General features: G+C 38.3%; 1 protein-coding gene across 12 annotated transcripts; it reads right to left on the bottom strand.

The window, feature by feature from the left end:
- Window positions 1-1412: 1412 nt before the first annotated feature.
- Window positions 1413-17159, bottom strand: LOC101418518 (bile acid-CoA:amino acid N-acyltransferase-like). 12 transcript variants are annotated; one of them, XR_011649504.1, is made up of 6 exons: window positions 15721-15931; window positions 9077-9581; window positions 7319-7521; window positions 3458-3682; window positions 2585-2653; window positions 1413-2076 (listed from the first exon to the last, which is right to left on the bottom strand). XR_011649504.1 is itself a non-coding variant. In XM_071217096.1 (6 exons), exons 1-5 carry the CDS (start codon window positions 15724-15726, stop codon window positions 2610-2612), a joined length of 1185 nt encoding a protein of 394 aa, XP_071073197.1. In that variant the 5' UTR covers window positions 15727-15938; the 3' UTR covers window positions 1413-2076; window positions 2585-2609. The 12 variants fall into 12 exon arrangements, 11 of the variants coding, with proteins under 11 accessions (XP_071073197.1, XP_071073199.1, XP_071073200.1 ...); XM_071217096.1 differs by having other exon boundaries at window positions 2585-2834; window positions 3437-3682; window positions 15721-15938; XM_071217098.1 differs by lacking the exon at window positions 2585-2653 and adding an exon at window positions 2715-2834 and having other exon boundaries at window positions 3437-3682; window positions 15721-15936.
- Between the last annotated feature and the right edge of the window lie 1207 nt (window positions 17160-18366).

Below are 18366 nucleotides of genomic sequence, written 5' to 3'. Positions count from 1 at the left end.
TTAGTCCTCAGATGCACGTGACAAACCTTCTGGGGTATGAAGCACCAAGAAATCACCAAATCTGCCTTCATTGCTTTGCAAAAACAGAAAAGGGGGACATGTGGGAAAATAGCTTGAATTTGAATGTGGGAACCTGGCTTGAAGTTGAAATGTTTCCATAACGCAGATAAGAAGGGTGGGCTTAGGAACACCAGCCTTGACTAGATGGAACGTTGTCTGGTCATCATAAAAATTGTCTGCGTGTGGAGACATTTGAACTTTGTTATGGCCTGCTCACTCGCATTGCCGGAGCTACAGCTTTAGTAACAAGCAGCCTTGAAAGTAAACATAGATAACTACTGCTTTAATTTCTAGTAAATACGATGTGGAAACTAGGGTCAAGGCTCTCAGTTCCAGAAGATGTTGAGTCTCCTGGTCGCATCTTTAATTTCTCTCGTGTCTTTCTTTCTGTCCTTTTATTTCTTCAGTTCTGCCTTGCCTTCCCTTCGTGCAAACCTATTGCTGAGCTGGTCTCAGCAATTGCCAAAAGATGGAAGGAACCCAAGTATCCATCAGCAAATGAGAAGGATAAACAAAATGTGATATATACATACAAAGAATATTGTTATTCAGCTGTAAAAAACAAAAAATGAAGTCTGATGCATTTGACAACATGGATGAACCTTGAAGACATCATGTTGAGTGAAATAAGCCAGACACAAAAAGACAAATATTGTATGATGTCACTGATGTGAAAAAATTAGAATAAGCAAATTCATGGAATCAGAAACTAGAACATAGGTTACCAGGGACTGGTGTGGGGGTAGGTTAGGGGTCGGTGATGCTTAATTGGTACAGAATTTCTGTTTGGGATGATGAAAATATGTTGGTAATAGATGATAGTGATGGTAGCACAAAATTGTGAATGTAATTAACAACACTGTATTACTGGCTTGAATACAGTTAAAAGGGGAAATTTTAGGTTGCATGTAAGTTACTAGAATTTTTTTTAGAAGTAGGACTGTAAAACACATATCGGGAGCCCTATTGTAAACTATGCACTATATATAATAGTAGTATAATTTTAAAAACATTCTTTCATCAATTGTTACATAAGGACCACACTAAAGCAAAGAGTTAATAATAGGATAAACTGTGTTTGGGGTGGGGGATGTTATATGGGAACTCTGTATTTTCTGCATAAGTTTTCTGTAAATCTACAATTGGTCTAACCAAAAAAATAGTATTTAGAAACCTTAAAAAATCTACCAGGAACCATAGAATACCCAGGAAAGTGCTATCAAACTTTTAAAGAGCATATAATTTCAATGCTAATTAAAATATTCCAGGAAAGAAGGAAAACTTCTGAATTTTGTTATGAAGCAAGTACACAGATGTCATGCATGACCAAAAAAAAACTCAGAAAAGAAAACAATAGTTCAATCTTATTTATTATTATTATTTAAGAATACATCATGACCAAATGAGTTTTATTCCACAAATACAAAGATGATTCAATACTAGAAATACAATTCATCATATTAATATATCTATGGAGAAAAATCATTTCTAGTGGTGCACTTGAAAAAAATTCTTGATTTATAAAACAGCTCCATAAAACATAAATCAAGAGATAGATGACACTGGCATCATACCTCAAACAATGGCATTCTTCCTAAAGTCCAAAACAGAAAACCAGAAAAATTATACCCATTATGACAGCTATTATATAACTTTGAACTGAAGGTACTAACCATTGCAATTACGTGACCATTCTAGTCAAGAGAGCATGGTGTTCGGTACCATGTGACCACTTCTGTATGAGAGAGGAAGGAGGCCCCAAACCAAATGAAACGATTTTATGACAAGAAAGAACGACTATCAGAAGACAAATAGAAGAAAAGAGTTTAGAAAGACACATTATATTCTCATGTTACTTCTACTGTTTTAAATTCTTCATTGACTCCCCATCACACCTATGAAATGATCCAAAATATTTTTCTACTGGTTTGTCTTCACCTTGATTATCCACCAACCATCCTCCATTTCCACGTATTGCAATTCAGTAGCTCAGGGATACTTCGTCTGTGGCTTGCCCTTTGGAGAAGAAAGCTCAAATTTGACTTGGGACAAATTAGTTCGGATTGCTCTATGGCCAGGGTTGTCAAACCATGGCCTGTAAGCCAAATCTTGCCTGCTGCCTGTTTTTGTGCTGTCCTTGAGCCCTTGTTTTGATTGAAAACGATCAAAAGAAAATTCTTATTTTGTGACATGTAAAACTTATATGAAATAAAAATTTCAGTGTCTATAATATAAAGCTTAATCCATAATCATTTATTTATATACTGTTCTTGTGTTACAATGGCAGAGTTGAGTAGTTGTAACAGAGATCAAATGGCCAACAATGCTGAAATATTTGCTGTTACTTGTCCAGACATTAATCTAGAGGTACAAAATCCCCACCTTTATGGATACTTCCCCCAGCTGGAATTCTGTGCTCCTCTCGCATTGCTGAAAATACTATACATGCTTAAACAACAAAAAATTATTTTGGCTTATTAGGTTTTGTTTATTTATTGATTATAGACTGACTCAATGATGTTACCTCCATATCAGTCTTCCACAGTGCCTCAAAATATTATGTATTCTTCATCCAGCTCTATTTTTCCAGTAACTAGGAAATAACCATGAGTCATAAACATATTTTCAATTATGTGATATCTAAGCAAACTTACTTTGAGTTTTAGGAAATCAACTAACATCATCCCCTGATTCTTCTTATGTCTGTTTTGTAAGCACGGGGGGTTCTGTGGTTCATTGTGATTTTTTCCCTTGAGAATCACTATCATTGTGACCTGTAATATTTGGGGCAAAATAAAGCTCTAAGTTTGTTTCTACAAATATAGGACCCTCAGTGTGTCATATTGGCTTAAGTGGAAAGCTATTTTCCTTTTTCAAAGTCAAGACATTACCATTTCAGACTTCCTGACTTTCTTTCTATACTCCATTCTTACAATAAGAAATTAAAGACATTCCTCTATTGGAATAGAGAGAAGGTGCTAGTAAAGAGATTTACTTCTCTATTTCCTAGGAATAACTACTCTTCTCAGAGTTGGCTGGTCACATTTGAAATGAGGTGCTTCCTGAGAAACTGCTGGATCTCCTTCCAGGAATGTTCCTGTGCAGCTGCATGCAAGACCACCTCTCCCCCCCAATGTATGAAGAAGGGGTTATTGGGTAACCTTGAGAAAGAGCACAGTGGGGCATAAGGGGGCTCTATGAGGTGACCTGCCCCAGGGTAAGAGAGTAGAGTCCAGTTGTCCTTTCCATTTCTCCTAAGCTGTTCTGTGGCTTGCTTAGCATATACTTTGCTATTCAGACTCTTATCTTCTTCTCCCACAATGAAGAGTAATTGTCCCTGGGCCTTTTCTACAGGAAAGAGATAAGGCTGATTGACCTCAGCTAGAGGGTCCCCTACCAAGCCGTAGAATTCCAGGAACCCATACTTGTTTATGGATAGTAATTGTGGAACTTCCGGCAATGGCTCAATGATCTTATCATGATACACCTGTGGTTTACTGCTAGCAAAGTTGGTCCCATTAATAAGTACAGTGGCTGTAACTTGTTTTAGGTGAATAGCCATGGAGAGTGCAATCTCTGCTCCTTTGCATACGGAGACTATCCCAATGCCTGGGCCAAGGACCTGAAATAATGAAAACAAGATGTTGGCTCCATCCCTCATTTAGCAAAACTCCACAATTTCAAATCATCAAAGATCTTCAATGACCAATGGGGACAAAGCAAATATTAATCTTGCCCACATGTCCAGCTCTAAAACTCTGGAATATACACAGTGTGTTCAAAGGAAATATGCCTTCAAAAATCTGTCAGGCTTTACTTACTGGATACTACTCATTCATCATTGTGTTAGGTGCTAGGTTTAAAATGCCCTAAAGAAATGCCAACCTAGTAGGTAAGATTAGGGTAACTACGGTGAGTAATATTAGTCAGGGTATAATTATTTGGTAAACTATGTTTCACCAACTATGAGTTCTCTAGAAGTTCAGAGGAAAGGGCACCAGGAAGGAAAAGAATGAGAAAGAAGATAAGATTAGTGGCATGGAGCATAGAAATTTAGATGGACGATCCTAAACTTGACATGGTTTGAAATAAGGAACCAAGGCAGAAGAGAGGACTCATGAAGAAAGTGGCTTGGATAAGCATCCTCCTTCATTTTTAGTCAATTAACAAGCATTTACAGATTTACACCCTGGGCCAGCACTGGCAGACACAGAGAGAAAAGGCACAGTCTCATGTCATCAAGGAACTCTCTGCCAGGTAGTGAGATGGTTGGGGGAGGAGATGATTAGAGCATCTTGTAAGTTCATTGTTATAGGAATGCATATAGGCAAGGTTTCCAAGAAAGATTGGCAGGATTCCTAGAGCCCTTCCTGAAGAATCAATTAGAGAACAAACGAGAAACAAAGGAAAAGAGGATATACAAATGGCCAGAAAGCATATGAAAAGATTCTTAACATTAATAGCCAATAGGCAATTGCAAAGCCACAATGGGATGCCACTTCACACCCAAAAGAATAGCTATTTTTTTTAGTGGGAAATAATTGTTGGAGAGGATGCACAGAAATTGGAACTCTAGTGCATTGTCTGCTGGAAAAGTAAAATGGTGCAGCACTATGTAAAGCAATATGAGGGCTCCTCAGAAAGTTAAAAAAAGAATTACTGTAAGTCTCTGCAATTCCACTCTCAGATATACACTCAAAGAAAATGAAAACAGGGTCTCAAACAGATGAGTACATCAATGTTCATAGCAGCATTATTCAAAATAGTCAAAAGGTGAAAATAACCCATGTCCATCAAAAATAAATGAATAAACAAATGTGACACATACACACAAAGAATATTATTCAGCCCTAAGTAAAAATGAAATTCTGATACATGTCATGGTGTTACCAGATTTTATTTAGGTTCTTGGCAATACTGCAGACATGAATTTCAGGAGTTCGGCCAGTAATTTATTCAGGTAGGAAGGGAAGAGAAATGGGAGAAAATAACAGAGCAGGGGTCTCAGGTGTAAGAAATGGAGATTATTTTAGTTTTCATATAAAGGAAGAAAATATTAATTAACATAACTCGAAAGCCTATCACCTCAGTCTCCCACTCCTGGGTTAAGCGGGTACAAAGGAAACCAGCTTAAGTCAGTCCTATAGCCAGTAAAAAAGATGCACGAGAAAGAGCTAAGCCAATACCAATTCAGCACTAAATTCCATTCCTTATTGGGCAAAACGGAGCAGGTAAAAACTAAAATGGTTGGAATGTGATGGGGGAAGCAATAAATCACAAACTTTTGCGCAGGAAAGTTAGAACTTCTCAGATGGGCTGTAACCTCTGAAGTATCCAATCTGGAGAAACAGAGGAAGGGCTTGTGTGCTAGGCTTAGGGGTATAAATTGTGTCATTTTTCTTTGTTCCAGGCGCCAGCCACGTTTTCTGGTTGTGCGCCCCTTCTTGCAAGATTGAGAATAAATTTTTTTCTTCTCCACAATTGAGTGAGCCTCATTTTCTTCCAGAAGATCTCTTTCTTACACAGGTAGAGAGGAAGGGGTTGAAAAATGATAAAGAGGGCTGATTTACAGGCTACAATTCCCCATTATAGGTTATAAATCCCCAGGTTTTAGGTGCGTGGCCACATGGCTAGGAAAAATGGCAAGAGTGGTGTACAGAGGGCAGGTCGGGTCCAGAGGCAAGAGAGTGGAACATGTGCATGCTCAGGCCTGTGCCTGGCTTTTAAACTGTTAATTATTCCACCCCTTTGCTAATGGCAGGAGAGGGTTTCCAGCTGTTTGCTGTTTGGATTGATTACCCCACCCATCAATCCCCAGTGAGGACCCAATGATAAAGTCCTTGGGGAATATCTAGGGCTTTTTCTTGCTTCCAGAAGTCATCTTTGTTCTGGATAGCAGAATCTTGGGGGTGGGGATCTTCCAGCAGCCATCTTGGGGGTTATTGCTTTCCATGTGGACTTCTTGCCAGGTTCCAGATCTGTCTACTGATTCCCTATCTTACTAGCCTGCTTCAATAGCATGGATGAACCTTGAAAACATTATTCTAAGTGAAATAAGTAAGGCACATAAGGACAAATATTGTATAATACCACCTTTATATGAGATATAGAAATAACAAACTCAGAGACACAGAAAGTAGATTAGAGGTTACTGGGGAATGTGGAAGGGGGAAAGGGGACATTTTTGTTTGGTGGGTATGGAGTGTTTGTAAATAAAAATTAATTTTAAAATGAGTAAAAAATAAAAGAAATCAGTGCATCAGCAGGTTGCCATTAATTGCTGCTCATCTTACTACTGCAATCCTGATCATATTTTGGGGATCCTTGTATGAAAAAGGGTGTGGTACAGATATTTAATTTTTCTTAACTCTATTCTTATTAAGACAAAACTATTAGGTAGTTAACAAGGGATAAGAAGTGCCATTCTCAGTGCAGAATTACATGTTTTAACATTAAAGAAAATACGTGGATTATAAAGCACTACAGCAATATGTGTAAGAAATCTTCACATAATTGGACATTCGTACTTATTCTTCAAAGAAATACAGGCTGTTTGAATAAGTCTGACGTTGAGAAGATAAGAAGAAATGTTTACATTTATTAAGTGTTTTGTATTACCAGGTACAATAATAAAGCATTTTATATGTATGATCCCCTTTAACTCTCACAATAACCTTAAGAAACAGTATATCTGGAATATTATACAATGGATAAGGAAACCAAGGATTAGAGAGTCTTAATTAACTTGCCCAAATTCCCACAACCAGATGGAATGAAGCCAGAAATGCTTTCGGCTTTGACATCTTGATGACCACAGATTAAATTCCTATGCATTGATATTATAATGACAGTTACACATTTTATCAAAACCAATAAAATTGTGTAGGGCAAAGTATAAACTGTAATGTAAACTATAGTCCTCGGCTAGTACAATACTTCAGTATGTCTTCATTTATTGCAACAAATGTACTATCCTAATGAAAGATGTTAATGTGGGAAGAATGGGAGGGGGAAGGGATGGGTTATGTGAATCCCCCCTATATTTTTGATGTGACATTTATGTAATCTAAAGCTTCTTTTAAAATTAAAAATATATATATTTAAAAATTCCTATGCATTTTGCTTTTCCAAGTAGAAAACACTGGATGAGAAATAATACAAATACGTAGTAGAAGTAAGAAGAATCATTCTTGGAAGATAAGGGAAGTAACAGAAAACTATGTTTTAAAACAGAGACTGAAGGCTACTGAAAAATTACCTTAGGCTGCCTCAGGAGAAAGTTGACAGCTTCCTCAAAGTACTCCAAATCTACTGCTTTTGGTGTTGAAGGCAGGTCTTCATAGTCAAGGTAAGCCAAGGCAAAGGAGAGAAAGCCACGACTGGCCAGGAGGCTGGCCCGGAATTCAACCAAGCCACCAATGACACCAAATAAATCAATTACCCCTGGGAAAGGTCCCTCTCCTGGAAAAGAATAAAGAAATATAGAATTGTGTAAGAAGAGAAAGTGTGGCAAAGAAGAAAATATAAGAATTCAGAAGAAATGGTTCATAAAGGTGGTGATCAATCTATATATTTTCAAAGAGAATTCCAAATTTTCAGCCTTGTATCTGGAGCAAAGTAAGGCCTATTGAAAATATAATGGAACACAATATCCAGTAGTTTGATGGGGAACCATGTTTGCTGATGTGCTTAATCCCTAAGAGAACGGAGACTCATAGAGGTCCATTTCTACAGTCTCAGGGTCAGGAAAGCCCTAGAAATTAAGCCAGGGTTCCCTAATTTATAAATAGGTACATAAATAAGCCTCAAAAATCTATGAAGTTCCCAAAATTATACAAAAAATATTTTGGATGTGTTTATTCCCAACTCAACTCTCTTTTGTCACCCACAGAACAAGAACCTGAAGCAGGAGGATTAGAACACATAATGTCCAAGAGTGCTCACTAAAAGCAGACCCTAAACAGTACAGCATCCCAAGGTGGAAGGCCTATACCAGTATTCAGATTTTTAACTGGGGTGGAAAAATAGAGGCACAGTAATTGGCTCCACTTACTGCCTGGTCATGACACACAACAAAATGGTGAATGTACTACTAACTGGGTATAAGAAAACATTTGCCTTTACCTGGGCAAGTGCACGCATCATGGTGAATTTGTAAAGTGGAGCTTATTCCTTCTATGCCATCTATAACTCCATGTTGTTATAAACTAATTCTAACACATTAGGTTTTTCAACCCAACTTAGTTCTAGCAAATAAAGGCAACACAGTCTGATGAAACAATGACTGTATTCCAGATCAAAGTACGTATCTGAGAAAGGACTCTCAGACGCACCTGAAGCCTAAGCCCATTGAGGGCTACTTTGGGAAATTAATTTTGCTTTCAATTCAGTCCCACAGTAAATTCTAAGAAATAATCCAGTAGATGTTTTGAACTAGTTATTGGTAGGTTAAGATCACTATGGGAAAATCTGAGTGTTATACTAAGTCTTATAACCATTAGGGAACGTGTGGTATTATCTCCTCATTTAAGGAGTATTATTTAAAAATGTAATATTTATGGAACATAGAGGGTAGAAAGTTTATTCACATTCTCTGTTGCAATCTGTCAATCCTTCCACATATTATTGTGGCAACCACACCATAACCCATGCCTGAAATGAAACTCAGGCATGACAGAGCCTAAAGCAACTAGAACATTGATCCACCGTATCAAGAAGAGGGTCTTTGGATAAACAGGCATTAATACAATTGGATTTTTCATAAATCCAAGGCTATTCAAATCTCATATGGCTGGTATTCTCTAAGCCACATGTAGACACAGCCTTAGACAAATTTCAGAATTGTTGAGATGAAACTCGAGTTGGAGTGGGGATTACTCATTCTTGTTCTGACATATTCAGGGTCAAGACAGGAGCGCTGTATGTATCATTCACATCCAAGCTAAACTTCTAGGAGGATAAGGCAGTCAAAAAAAAGTAAAAACGTGAATGACTATAACCGGAGAATTCTACTCACCTGGCGGGAGAAAGAGAGCTCCCCGAAGGCGACCTTCTCGAACCTGAATCCGTGTGACACCAGGTGATGTGAACCACCTCTCCACGGTCAGGCTGGCCTTTGGAGTAGTCACTGGTAGATTTACTATTATGAAATCTGAGTCATAAAGTTTCAATTGGACCTTGAAGGGGCTATTCATCACATCCCTTTTCATCAGTCTATTTGGTATCTTCTCTGGTTTCAGGGACCAGAAGAGACCCATGGGGTGGACTCCCACATAGTCACCTCCTAGTGCAGAAGCATGCTCCAGATCCACCTCACCAGCTTCATTAGCCCTGTAGTATGCTCGAGACTGAAATAGCTTCCCTTTTTCATCTATCAGTGATGCCTCAAAAACCACCACCTGATTAGGAGGCAGCCCTGTAGCTCGGATATGTACTGGCTCATCAACAAGTGCACTTGTGGGGGTAGCTGTCAGCTGAATCATTGTTACAGTGTGGCAATCTGGATGAATCGTCAGTAAAACCTAGAAATAAATAAGGGGGAATGAAGATAGGTGATAATAAGGTCTGAACTAGAAGTCAGAGTACTTGGGAGTCAGTCCTTCTTTTCTAGTTATTTAGCAAATATCCCGTCATAATTTCCTAATGAAAGACACTTGAGAGTATTGAATAAATTTCGTGAAGATAGAAAAAGGGTAAATGAGTTTTATAATAATCATAAACCAGAACTGAGGGAGCAACAGACAATAATTATGCATGGATGGCATACAAGGAAGATATTACAATCTGCTTTGTGGAATCTTTGGGAGACCAGGTACAATTAAGGACAGGAGTTAAGTTGATGTAGTCTATGGGTGGGAGGCTCTTTGTCTCTTCAGAGAGAACCTTAACCTGAACTGTCTGTCCAGACTTGTGGGTTTGAAACCGTAAGAGGCTGCAGTCCTGCCCTTGGTGACCATGGCAACGACTCGAGTCCCAGGAAACAGTTTAACAATGCAAAGTCTATAAACTTTAAATATTCAGGGAAAATGCAAACCAAATGTGCTAAAAGCTTCTCTAGAATGTAGGAAGTCCATGCTAAAAGCTTACCTAGGATGTGGAAGATATATGCTAATTCAAGCCTATTGAGAACTGAAACAAAAGGACCATTTGGCCTTTCCTCACTGTATAAAAGGGACTCAAAAATCTTGTTCAAGGGGCTCAGGATTGAAACAGAAAGCTCCTGAGTTCGGCAGGCCGTCAATAAACCATTTTTCCTTCTCAAAAGCATTCCTGAGTCCTGGCCTCTCTATACGCAAATAATTGAACCTCTCTCGAATTCTACAACAAAGTATGCTGAAAACAAGGGGATTTAGTGAATACTAATAAAGAACAGTTGACTCCACTTCCATTCTCTTCTTACAAACAGAATGCTTAGAAACCAAATGTCCACCCCCAGAAAGGATGAACTAGTTTAACAGCTTTTAATTAGAGAAACTGGATAAAATGTTTTGTGAAATAAAACAAGGCTTTGTAATTATTGGTGCCCTAGAGCAAATACATCCACATTGTGATAATTAGAAGTTTTTTTGCCATCAAAACATGCCCATTAGCCTAAAGCAAAGCATATTTTCTAAGCCCCACTTGTACACACAGCTCACACTCCTAACAATTCATTAGTTGCAAGAGAGTTCCATGTGGTTTTCTGTATTTGTTGTATTTCATAACAAAAAAATCATTTTAAACAGATGTTTAAGAAAGAACACCAAACCCTGAGGAAAATTTGCAGTCTGACAAAGAATATAAAATGAAAAAAAGAACTGACAAGAAATAGAGATACTTCAGTAAATAAATGTTTTTTAAAAATTCTAATTTTTATTCTCATAGATAGTAAAACTTAATGTAGTCCTTCAATAAAAATGTATTATGTTAAAAGTGAAAATAATTAGTCACAGATAATTCTTAAAAATTAAAACATGTGCTTGAGGACATAAACAGAAGATTTAGAAGAAAAATTTTAGGAATTAGACTAGAAAGGAGGAAGAAATATAAGGGGAAAAGGTAAGAAACCTAGGAGTTCACTGTACGAGAAACACTATTAAACTATTAGAAATTCTGTAAAGAGGAAGCAAAGGGAAGAAATTATTGAATAAATAGTAAAATGAGGTTTTACAGATTACAAGGACAAGGATCCATATTGAAAGGTCTCATGTACATACCCACACAATTTCATAATAGTAATGATAAAAACTTTAGAGAAAAAAGTTGGTTATTATAAAGCAGTAAGAACCAAACTTGCATCAGATTTCTCATCAGAAACACTAGTTGCTAGAAGATATTGGAGGAATGCCTTCAGAGTTCTAAGTAAAAGGATTTTGAACCCAGAATTTTATACTCAGAATAATTATCAATAAAAGTGGAATAAGAAAAGCAATAAGGTCAGTATGATGGCAGAGTAGGAAACTTCAAAGTCCCATCCCTCACAGATACATCAAAAGCAAGCAGAAACCGTCGAACCAACTGTTTAGAACTCTGGAGAACAGTCAAAGGTTTGTATCAACCAGTGAACACTGAATCAAGAAAAAGACAAGTTTAAAATGGTAGGAAGGTGTCATGACACTTTTTCTACTCCTTTGCCCACCTCCTCCTGTGCTCAGCTGTAAAGCTGGAGCCCAGGGAAGTAGACTTGGCCCAGTGGTTAGGGCATCTGTCTACCATGTGGGAGGTCTGCGGTTCAAACCCCAGGCCTCCTTGACCCGTGTGGAGCTGGCCCACGGTGCTGATGCACGCAAGGAGTGCCGTGCCACACAGGGGTGTCCCCGCGTAGGGGAGCCCCACGCGCAAGGAGTGCGCCCCATAAGGAGAGCCGCCCAGCACAAAAGAAAGTGCAGCCTGCTCAGGAATGGCACCACACACACGGAGAACTGATGTAGCAAGATGACACAACAAAAAGAGACACAGATGCCCGTGCCGCTGACAACAACAGAAGCGGACAAAAGAAGAACACGCAGCAAATGGACACAGAGAATGGATAACTGGAGTGGGTGGGAAGGGGAGAGATTAAAAATATATATATTGGAAAAGAAAATGCTGGAGCCCATATTCCCACCATGGGCCCCTGGTCCCTCGTTCTGGAGGACGCAGAACACTCTATTCGCAAATTTGGGTGTGTGTATGTGTAATTCCGACCATCTGGTGGCCACCTAAAGAACTGACCTGAGGAATGCATTTCTGTTTTGCCAATTGGGGGTGGAGACCAGCCAGCATTGCCAAGAAAACTGTGTAAGGGAATGATCAAAACACAGCTCTCTGGGGTCAAAGACTACCATTAAGATTTACATCACCATCCCAGGGTCCACAGAATGGAAGAACAGAGTATGGATTAGAGTGAACTTATTGATCTTCTATTCTGGAACTATTGTGATTAGTAATGGAAGTAAATGTAGCATTGACGTGGAGAAAATGGCCACGGTAGCTGCTGAGGGTAGGGAGCGGGAAGAAGAGATGTAATGTGGGGCATTTTCAAGACTTGGAGTTGTCCTGGGTGGTACTGCAGGGACAGTTACTGGACATTGTATGTCCTCCCATGGCCCACTGGGTGGACTGGGGGAGAATGTAAACTATAATGTGGACCACTGACCATGTGGTGCAGCAGTGCTCAGAGATGTGTTCACCAAATGCAGTGAATGTCCCATGATGATGGAGGAGGTTGTTGTTATGGGAGGATTGAGGTGAGGGGGGCGTGGGGGGCATATGGGGACCTCATTTTTTTTAATGTAACATTAAAAAAATAAAATAAAGACAAAAAAAGAAAAAAGTACAGTTCATCTGGGGCCTTACAGGAAAAGCTGTAGAGTTTCCTTATAAAATTGGGCATTCAGGACCACATGTTTATAGAACAGAATTTACAATGCCTCACACATGCCCAGTGTATGACACATGCTCAGAAAAGACCTGACAAGAACCGTATGTTTTTGCCTCTGGCAGATCCTAGGCACAGTAAATTCAGACTAAGAATCAAAGAGTCACAGAAAATCTCTGTCAAAACCCTAGACTTGACTTCCAGAAAGATGGTGGACTAGAAAGACATGGGACTCTCTTCTCTCCCAGAAAAATAGCTAGAGGACAGACAGAAATGACCTGGAAAAAAATCTAGGGTTTAAAACACTAGGGGAAGGCTGGATAAAACCCAGAAGAGAGAGGGACACAGGAAAAGAATCCCAACCACAAAACTGTGAGTTAGAAGCCACAGCTGCCTACAACCTGCCCCACACTATAGATATTTTAAGTTCTCAGGCTTCTGGGACTGGTGGCTACAGACAAAGGCATTCCCCAGGACCCACCTTCCCAAGAAAAGGGAGAGAGAGGACCACAACTTAAGGCTGACTCAGCTTTTGACCCCCAGATTTAGTCTGCTGTTTCCCACAAGCCCTCCCAGGCCAGGTAGGGCTGCACCAATTTTTGCCCTTGGAGCTGGCAAGGGACTAAAGAGATCCAACCATTTCCATTTCCTTCTCTACTGACCAGGACTGATTGTTGAGGACACAGAGGGGAGTGGAATTATTTCCCACCCCAGGAAAAGGGAGGGGACTGCCAGTGAAAGTTGGAGAACTGCCTCTGAGGAAGTTTGAATTGCAAGACTCATTACTGATTTTCAATCTTATTATAAACAAAGCACAGAAGGCTGATATCTAAATTATTTCAGCTCCTAAATAAATCAATCATGAAAGCCATATAGAGAATCTAAAATTAGTAACAAAAGATTTAACTGGCAAATGGGGCTGAGAAAGAGAAAAAGTACTCAAGGTCACACATTAATAAATGTCAGAGCCAGTACTGAACTTTATTATCTCCTAACTCTTATCCAGAGGTTCAGTTCAATCAACAGTTAGCATGTGACAGAGGCATCAGCAGATAAGACACAATCCTACATTTGAACAGAAAACAATAATTGGAAAGCTTTACCTTTAAATTGAGTTCATATTTCTTTTCACATGTCAACATTGTTTCATTGATATCCTTGATTAATTATTGCATTTTAGTACCAGGGAAAGTCCCAAAATATGTATGACTTCCTTACGTCCTACTCAAAAATACCTTTTTTCACAGAGGAGCAATTCTAACAAGTCTTTACTTGGGTTAGCTGAAAATTATCTTTTCCATAAAATATACTGCATAGAATGATAATTAGTTAATTCACCAAGAAACATAAACTATATTTTCTATTTAAAATTTATAATTTCAGGAAATGAGGCATTTTCCAAGGCATGTTATGAGAAAAAGTCTTGAAAAGAAAGAGGGAAATATTTGTGAAGGGTGTCGAGATAAAATAAAACAAAGTTAATTTCATTGATTTCTGGGACAGAATATCTACTCTATTTAAAATGGCAGCTATAGTCTCTTCAGCCACTAAATGTACATACATGGACGCTGCAACTACACAAATAAATCACATTGAAAGTATAAATACTTACCTGAGTGCTTGTCAACTCACTTGTTCCTTCTCACTGAAATATAAAAGATCTGTTCTTTTCAACTGCTAAAAGCCAAACTCCAGTATTAACCCTAGTTATTTTAATTTACTTTGAAAATCCTGATTACATGCAAAAGTTACTACCCTTCCCATGTTGAATTTTTCTTTCCAGGAGTAAATGAATAACTTCACCCTTCCCAGAGCTCCCCTGGAATCCGAACCTTGGAATATGCTCTCTACAGTTCAACAGAAATAAATACAGTGACTTCTCAGTTTACCTTAGGCAGATGAACTGAATCAGTTTGTAGTTAATCTGAGGTGGATTGTTGCCTAGAATTCTTGGCAACCTTGGCTAAGATAGGAATGAAATGCACTACTTATTTATTACTGTAAACATTTATTTCAAATTTTGCTATTTTTTCCAGTAGTGTACTTTTTTATTCTTTGAATATGTGAATCCAAATAATTCATAAATATACTCATTATAAAAATTCGAATAATATTGAGGTATAAAAAGTAAAAGGTAAGATACCATTCTTGTAGTTCCTCACCTATCGCCCACTTCCCCTCATATATTACTGGTAACATTTTCCTTTATTGTCCCTTTGAACTTTTCTATGTGTACAAGCCCACTGTTTTCTTTGAATGAATAAAAATAAAAATAATCAGGAGAAAGGGGAGGTTAAATGACTTAGTGATGTTTTAAACAGCTACTACATTGTTTTAATGTCCCTTTTCACCTGATAAACTTCTATTCTGCTAGATAAAATGCCTTTCTAATGCTTTGCTATATAGAGAGAGATTGATATAATAACTCAGTTAACTCAAGCATAAAAAAGCAATACACAGACATATTTATTTATTTTATTAAACTTTTGTTAATAATTGGGAAAGTATAAAATAGGCAAAGGATTGTTTACAAACAGGGGTCCAACTGCTGCACCATAATCCTTTACGATATATATAATATATATACTTATATTATATATAAGGGCACCAAACCAGGGGACACACTGACATACCTGGCCCACCTCCAGCCAGAGTCCGGATTGGATGTAAAATAAGTACATATATACCCATCTTGTTTAATAAGTCTATCCTGACAATTAGACTGAGAAACAAGAATAGCATAGTCGGTGAAAAGATTAAATCAATATTGATCAGAGTCACAAAGTAACAGAAAAATAGAAGAGTCTTACATGAAAACTCACCAACATCTAGCTCATAGCTGGGAAGCCCCAAATCAGCAGCCGACACCAGAGCCTTGACTGAAAACAAGTGCAGCGCACCCTCTCCCAGGGTGGGACTTCAACTGCCTGACCAGAGACTGTCCCTTTTATTGAGCTCATAATCAATGAACTTGATACTATAGATGCCAACTTGCAAGTACAGTGTCAGTCCCTGAGGAAGTGGCCAGCTTTCCCAAGAAGGAACATAACACTCCCCGAAATGCACCCTATCTGTTCTTATTTGTTACAAAACATGCCCAATGTGCCCACTGCTCTAGTTCTCATCACTCCTCCTGAAATATGAAAAGTGCTTACCCGTAAGGCATTGATGTGCTGATTAACAAAGCATCCTGCATTATTTTTCACTGTTAGGTTTGAGCAATACTTATTAAAATTTTTCCCAATACATTCAGTCCCAGGATTGCTCAGACTTAAAACAAGAGATTTACATATACATTCAACAAGGTACATTTATATATCATGTACAATTCATCAAATCACTTAAGCACACAATATGTTGCATTATTAAAGTTCTGATTAGTACTTAGGCATTTTATACATAATCCATAACTGCAGTAGATTATACAACAACAAACAATGAGACTTCCAACTAGAAGACATTTAATGAATAGACTCTCACTTCCCATAGGCTTAAGATTCCCAACCAACAAGGCTATATAGGCCAGTACTCAATCAAAAATGACTTCATTTTCCCCGGTTTGTATAGTTTGAGGTATAAATAGCCACAAATTATGGACTTGGAGTGATAACTCAAAGAGTTGAATTTAAACTTATTCCACTGTTGTAAGGAATTCATTTTCTAGTTAGAAAATAGTAGCTGGCTTGTTATAAGAATCCTGAGGCAGTACAGAGTCTGCAGCAGTGAAAACATACCTCATCCTTCCCAAGAACAGGAGGAGTCCGATGTCACAGTCATTTTGGAGTGAGCATGAGAGACACCCATGAGTGATGTCCATGAGCTGTTGGCGAGTAACAGGCAGCTGGGTGTGCTGGACTAGGCACCACAAGGTTTGGTATCCATGATGTTCGCCTTTCTGGTGGAGCCACTCTGCTTCTTCTCAGGTCTCAATGGTCTGGCTCTGGATCTTCACGAAGGCATCTGCCTCAATAGTCCTGAAAAAGGTGTTAGAGGAGTGGGCAGGGATGTGATTGACAGTTACCTGTTACTGCTGGCAGGCATCCCAGATGTTCTTCCACAGAAGTCTCCCCTGTAGAGGGTGATTCACAACAGTCCATTGTTTCTCTAGTTTTTAGTATTTGCAGTCCGCCCTGGAGAGGGATGGCAGTCTTCAGAGTGACCAGACATTATCAGGTTAAGCCTTTCACTTTCAGCAGGGTTTGGTATACTGCACACAATTACTTTTTTATATTGAACCTTTGGGCCCTTCCCAGAAGTGTGACTAAAACCCAAGGGGTATTTCCTTAGAATGTTGTCTTTGCCACAAACCCCACCCAAAGCCAATATTGGTGCTGGCCACATCCCATTCACAGGGTAAGTTAAGGTCCACCCGTCCTTCCTCTCTCTCTTTTTTTTTTTTACGCAGCCTGCTGGAGGGGTTTTCCCATTCCCATTTCTTGATTAACGCATATAATGAGTTTTAATATCTGATTTAAATGAGGATGAAGGGTCCTCAGTAGCCCAGCAATACTACAAACTCCATTAATGGTGAGAAAACATTGTACTTTAGCATTACAGCAGAGGGTATAGTTTTGTCTTACTCAACCAAACAACACAAGATTTGATGGAGGGACCTTGCGGCCTGTCTTAATTGTTTTGCCTATCACAGTCTCTTAAGATCCAATACTGTTGTATCTGATGTTTCTTTTAATTCTGAAAAAAGGATTACTGGTTAACAATAACATGTCATTGGTAGGGTTACAGCCACAGGTTTCTTCTGCGCAGCCAGATTCTTTGCCACCAGGCCAGGACAGATGGTTGGGCTATGCACACAGCCTTGGGGAAGCACTGCAAAAGTCCATTGTTGGCTTTTCTACAGGTAGGAGAATGTGGACTGGCTTGACTTGCCAAAGGAGATACTAAAGAAAGTCTTAGCAAGTTTTAAAACAAAGTAATAGTAACATAACTGGATATTAATTTCTTGCAATAAATTAGCAATATTTGGGACTGCTGCATACCGCAGTGTGTTACTTTAATTTATGATAAGAAGTTGTTTCTGTGACACATACTATTTTTTTTAAATAATTACAACCATGATTAACAACATTGTACTTTTGTCCAAGATTATGCTGAAACATTGTAAATTTTCAGGAATTTTATACTCTTTAAATATTCATATGAACTTTTTACTCCTACAGCTTTAATTAACAGAGGGTTAAAGAATCGTTTTAATTTTATAACACTTTTAAACACTTCCCATTCAACTTATAACATAGTAAAGGAACTCAACTATTTTATTACTTTAATATTTCTTTCAAGATAAAAGAACAAATCTTTTGCAATAGTTTGAAATAAAAAGATACTTTTCAGGATTTGGCTTTGAGAAAGCCAAAATTTAAGAAATTTTGAGCAAGAACAAAATTTTAACTTTGCGTCAATATGCTATATGATCCTAAAGTTTTTAAAACTTATAGATAGACCTATCAAAT

The sequence above is a fragment of the Dasypus novemcinctus genome, chromosome 8, assembly GCF_030445035.2.
Source record: "Dasypus novemcinctus isolate mDasNov1 chromosome 8, mDasNov1.1.hap2, whole genome shotgun sequence".
In the NCBI taxonomy this organism is placed as follows: Eukaryota; Metazoa; Chordata; class Mammalia; order Cingulata; family Dasypodidae; genus Dasypus; species Dasypus novemcinctus.
Note: the sequence above shows the minus strand (reverse complement) of the source record. Positions and strands in the feature narration are given on the sequence as shown.

Coding starts and splice junctions, on each gene's coding strand:
- LOC101418518 (XM_071217092.1), bottom strand. Junction 7,522..9,076: donor AGCTCTCTTTCTCCCGCCAG/GTGAGTAGAATT, acceptor ATTCTTTTCCAG/GAGAGGGACCTTTCCCAGGG. Junction 3,683..7,318: donor TTCTCCTGAGGCAGCCTAAG/GTAATTTTTCAG, acceptor TCATTATTTCAG/GTCCTTGGCCCAGGCATTGG.